The sequence below is a fragment of the Gymnoscopelus braueri genome (assembly GCF_963280865.1).
Source record: "Gymnoscopelus braueri genome assembly, chromosome: 5".
Taxonomy (NCBI): domain Eukaryota; kingdom Metazoa; phylum Chordata; class Actinopteri; order Myctophiformes; family Myctophidae; genus Gymnoscopelus; species Gymnoscopelus braueri.
Genome location: NC_137606.1, coordinates 17,583,341 through 17,588,340, shown reverse-complemented (window position 1 = coordinate 17,588,340; position 5,000 = coordinate 17,583,341). Strand labels below are relative to the sequence as shown.

The following is a 5,000-nucleotide window of genomic DNA, read 5'->3' as shown; positions in this document are numbered from 1 at the left end:
TCAGACTGCATGAAACCAATCTGACTCCAGTCCGGATAGGAAATCAGATTTGGGCTGGATATGGGCTAATAATAATAATAATACATTTTATTTGTAACGCACTTTATATTTGAAGCAAATCTCAAAGTGCTACAGGTTAAAAACAGAAAAAAAGAAAGAGAAAACAACAATAATAATAAAACAGTGAAATGAATAAACTTCAAATCAAGTCAGCAAGCACAGATGAAGTTTAAAAAGATAAAACAACTACATCTCTATCTATGCAAATGCCTTGTTAAAAAGGTTTTTAGGCCCTTTTTAAAAGTGTCAATCGACTGTGGTGCTCTCAGATGGTCCGGGAGGGCATTCCACAGTCGAGGAGCAATAATTCTGGGCTGACCAGAATTATCAAATGTTACACATTTACTGTACGTGTGTCTCGAGAAGGTATGGTGCATTTGCATGTCTGTGATTGAAAGTGTGCACGCAAAAAGGATTCTGTGTGTGTGCAGATCAATTCACTTTGATTCGTACGAAATACATTTTTCTTTGTCTTAAATGGAATGCATGAACATCTCGCATGTGTGAGAGTGTGTTTCTAAAATGGAAATTTTGGAATGAATCTCTTCATATTGTTATTCTTGTGTGTTTGTGTTCACCTATCAAGTTGAGTTCTGGGTGGTAGTCCAAGTCCCTGACCCCCTGCTGTGTACGGAAGCAGGTGACACGGAGAGCCCCGCCCTCCCCGTCCCTCCAGCCAATCACCATGCTGTTCTGTGGACTGGTGCTGCATGACACAAAGGCCTCCAGAAAGCTGAGATAACGCACTGCATTAAGCAGGAAGGAAGCAACAGGGAAAGCGGTTGTGTCAAAACATTTCCCCGGCTTTGTGAAGATGGATTGGATAATACCAGCTCACGACGTGACCTTCAGACGCACTCACACAAAACTTGTGCATCCTCATACGGTACACAGAGTTAGCCACCACCAAAGTCCTCCCTGGAGCGCTGTGTGTTCTCAAATAAAGTGAAGTGGAACTGACAAGGCGATCGTAACACAAAAGCTAATGTTTCGCTCTCGGTTGCTTACTGATCATTACTGTCGTCTTCTGAAAAGGGAACAACACTCAATCATTTGCCGACAGCTCAAACGTGAACTACACAAGCAATTGGTCTCAAGGGTAGAACAACATCGCAGCAGCAGTTCAGTACGAATTCAGATTAGGCGGTTGAGGAGTGTAAGAAGTGGGCTATCGACAGTGACGAGTGACATCTGCATAGCAGGGCTCGAGTGAATCCACTTTCACTTCAATGAAATGAGAATGTTATTAGAAACAGTGGTTTATTTCACACAGCAAGAGGTCTCAGATATTTCTTAATACTTTGCACGAGACGCACCTTCTGATTTAACAAAATTGGATTCAGGAAGATAATCAGTCTTGGATATTTGTGCCCAAGGCACTGGATGCTAAACTAATCAAGCAATGTTAAGTGCTCAGCATGTTACAGATTAAGCCTAACAAAAAGTCTGCATGGGATGCTTTTTAACATCCCCCTTTTTACATAATTATCTCATATTCTTGTCTGCAGAGATTCACCACGAGTGTGTGGGTATAGGCTTGAGTTTTATGGGATGTCACTAATGGGTAACAGTGTGCCTCCTACATCTATGTTCAACAGACCTGGAAGACGACACTTAACATTCCGAGGTCAAAGAGCCGGCAAACAGGGAGAATTAATTATTGCTTCATCACATTTAATGCATCTCCTCTTGGTCCAGTGAAGAGAAAGATCAATGCATTTTCAGCAGTCATCCAGTGAGTCATCATGCATTTATTAGTCTCTATTGCAGGTGCGCACGCACGCACACGCATGTACACTCATCAGAGAGAATATAATACCTGGGCACTTCAGGAGAGACCCGAATAAAATAAAATAAAATACTGGAGCACTCGACTATAGTCTGCACGTAATTATTATTATTATTATTATTATTATTATTATTATAAGAGAGTCAAACTCTCTTTGTAACTAGTTGCACGTACACCCATGCTTGTAAGGCATTCCATACCACCATTGCTGTGAAAATGGCATTAAAAGTGGAATGGCAGTGTTGAAATCTCCATTGACGGAGGCCTGCTTCTATGTCAATGTGTACACTTTGTCACACATTGTGTCGAGTAAAAATCATCTATTCTGAATAGAATAGAATAGTCTCTGATGTCTTTGATCTAGTGCTGTCAAAGTTAACGCGTTAATATTTTTATGGCATTATTCTTCCAAAGTACCGGTGTTTGCTTGGCTTCACTGCCGACAAAATGAACTTGAAGCTGGGCTGAATGCATGAGGAAACACAGCGGAACGGCGAAATGAGTTTGGGATGTCACAACATCACGGTGGCGAAAGAAAGAGAGAGAAAGAAAGAGAGAGAGAGAGAGAGAGAGAAATAATAAATATAGGTGCTTTGTGTATGTATACCAGCAGAGAGGATATCATTTATAAGATAATTAAATAAATAACATTGGTTTTATAATGTATTGGATCCATAATAAAGTATAGTAATAATAATAAATAATACATTTGGATGCATCCTGCTCCGTATGCAATACAATGCACTGCGTTTCAGTTCATCATCCAAGTTTGAGCCAATGAAAAATATGTGATGATTATGCGATTAATCGCACGATTAAATACACAAATCATGCGATTAATCGCGATTAGAGAATGTAATCGCTTGACAGCACTACTTTGATCACAGCATTATGTGGGTGTGTCTACTGCAGTGCCTCCCATTCTGTCTTTCTCTGCTCTCTTTCTAACTCTCACTCTCTCTCTCTCTCTCTCAGACAGACACACACACACACACACACACACACACACACACACACACACACACACACACACACACACACACACACACACACACACACACACACACACACACACACACACACACACACTCTTCATGCAGCTTCTGCGAGGCCTGTGTCAATCCCAATTTCCTCCTAATTTCCTCACTATTTTCCTCTGTCTTCCATCCCTCCCTGCCTCCCTCTCTGGTGGCCTGTGAGCCTCGAGGTTTGGTGAGTCTGAATAAGCAGCCATGTCTAATGGTAAACAGACCCCTTATACTGTAGGGTAGACAACTTCAAAAGAACAGCACAAGCAACCCCCAGAGGCACACACACACACACACACACACACACACACACACACACACACACACACACACACACACACACACACACACACACACACACACACACACACACACACACACACACACACACACACACACACACACACACACACACACACACACACACACACACACAGCAATATACACTTATTACCCCCCCCCCCCCTTGCCTTTGCCACAGAGCTTGTAAAATTTCAATTAGCCAGTCCTTTTAATGTTGCACTGTTTGTCTCCTCCCCACTTGTTCCCATTCCTCTGGCTTTCTTCCTTTGTTTTCCCGCCACTTGTCACGTGTGTTTAGCAGAACTTTGTTGTTGTCCCCCCCCCCCCCCCCGCCCCCCCCCCGGCAGGAGGATGTCCCCTTCGGGCCTTTGCGACCTAAGTTGACACATAATAATAACACAAGCCCGGGCGTCCTCAGGAGAAGCTTGCTTCTCAGATGATGCAAGCGAGATGTTTTCTGGCTAGTGGCTAAACTGCTCCGTTCTGCTTTCCAGACGCTGAGCCTGTGTTCCGACTGGCAGCCCCACATCTGATTAGTTTGCCTATCCAGTTTGGAATCCCTTTGTTTTTATCACGTCTGAACAGCAAAATAAAACCACCAGGCATGTTTTGGAACGTGAGAGCGTAATTCATTATCCAATAATGTGCGTCTCACCTGACTGGCAAATTAGTGTCACCCACTTCTTATTTCATGAGCATTCTCCTGATAATCGCATAATATTATGGGATTATGGATGGAAATGTGCATAAATTTGCATTTAGTTTTTTTCCCCGACTTTCTGAAAATGTTCTTCATATTTGCGATACGTTTGAATGGAAAACCAGTTACTGATGCACGTCCTGAGCATTTCTGAGGTGTTGCATAAGCTATTACCATGGCGACAGTGAATAAATGAACGCATACTGTAAGAACTGAGAGTTCTTGTCACAGTCTAGCTGTCAAGGTTGTGCGTGCGTGCGTGCGTGCGTTTTATAACTTTTTGTGCCCAAAGCACACCAATCTGAACTCCTGTATTGACAATTAAAATAGCCAATCTACAACGTGTCGCTTCGTGACACTCTGTGAGCTTGTAGATGCAATATCCACTATTTAGAAACAAAAGTGAATAAAGAAGGATATTAAAAAATGTAGCCTGTAATGACATACTACTGTATACCTAGAATAGCGATGCCAGTTTTGAATTGGTTAAAATGTCTATATTTTTTAGGGTACAGCCTTTGCCTCTGTGTTGGGAAACGATTGCATACAAGGGTCATCATTCCCAAGCATTCATAACTTTTTGCCTAGTTAGTTAGTATGGCAAAAAAAAACTATAAAAAAGTATTATCCAAAAAGAAAAAAAAGAAAAAGAGTATATAGCAAAAACAATGTGTTAGAATCACTGACATAAAACAACAAACACATCTATGATTATGCATTATTACTAGTATCACACAATACTGTGAGACACTGGTTCACAACCTGTGGGCCTGGGCCCACTGGGGGGGCCTGTGAGGGTATCAAGTGGGTCTCCAAATAATTGGCAAAACATACGGTTTTATTGATAATATAAAATTAATATAGAAAAATCATAATATTTAATTATAATATATTTTTTTCTTTAAAACCAAGAAAAAAATAGTTTTCATCGTTGCGAACGCGGTCGGAGGCGCGGCTTTGCCGTGCCTCCTTCCGCGAATCCAAGTGGAGCTTACTATGTAACTCTGCCTGGGTTGTGTGTGTGTGTGTGTCTCCGTCTGTGTTCACGCTCTCATTGGCTGCATGCACCCATGTGACTCACGCTCTCATTGCCTGCCTGCCCCTGGGTGACATGACTCAC

The 5,000-nt window shown here is 42.0% G+C and overlaps 1 protein-coding gene across 1 annotated transcript in view; it reads right to left on the bottom strand.

Moving 5' to 3' along the window:
- Positions 1–5,000, bottom strand: part of LOC308085788 (cilia- and flagella-associated protein 337-like) — a gene marked incomplete at its 5' end in the record, with an annotated part of 47,951 nt that overhangs the window by 37,392 nt on the left and 5,559 nt on the right. Inside the window, one exon of the mRNA XM_080429097.1 lies at positions 639–806. Within this exon, the coding sequence (XP_080285223.1) occupies positions 639–806 (168 nt within the window). The remainder of the gene's footprint in view (positions 1–638; positions 807–5,000) is intronic.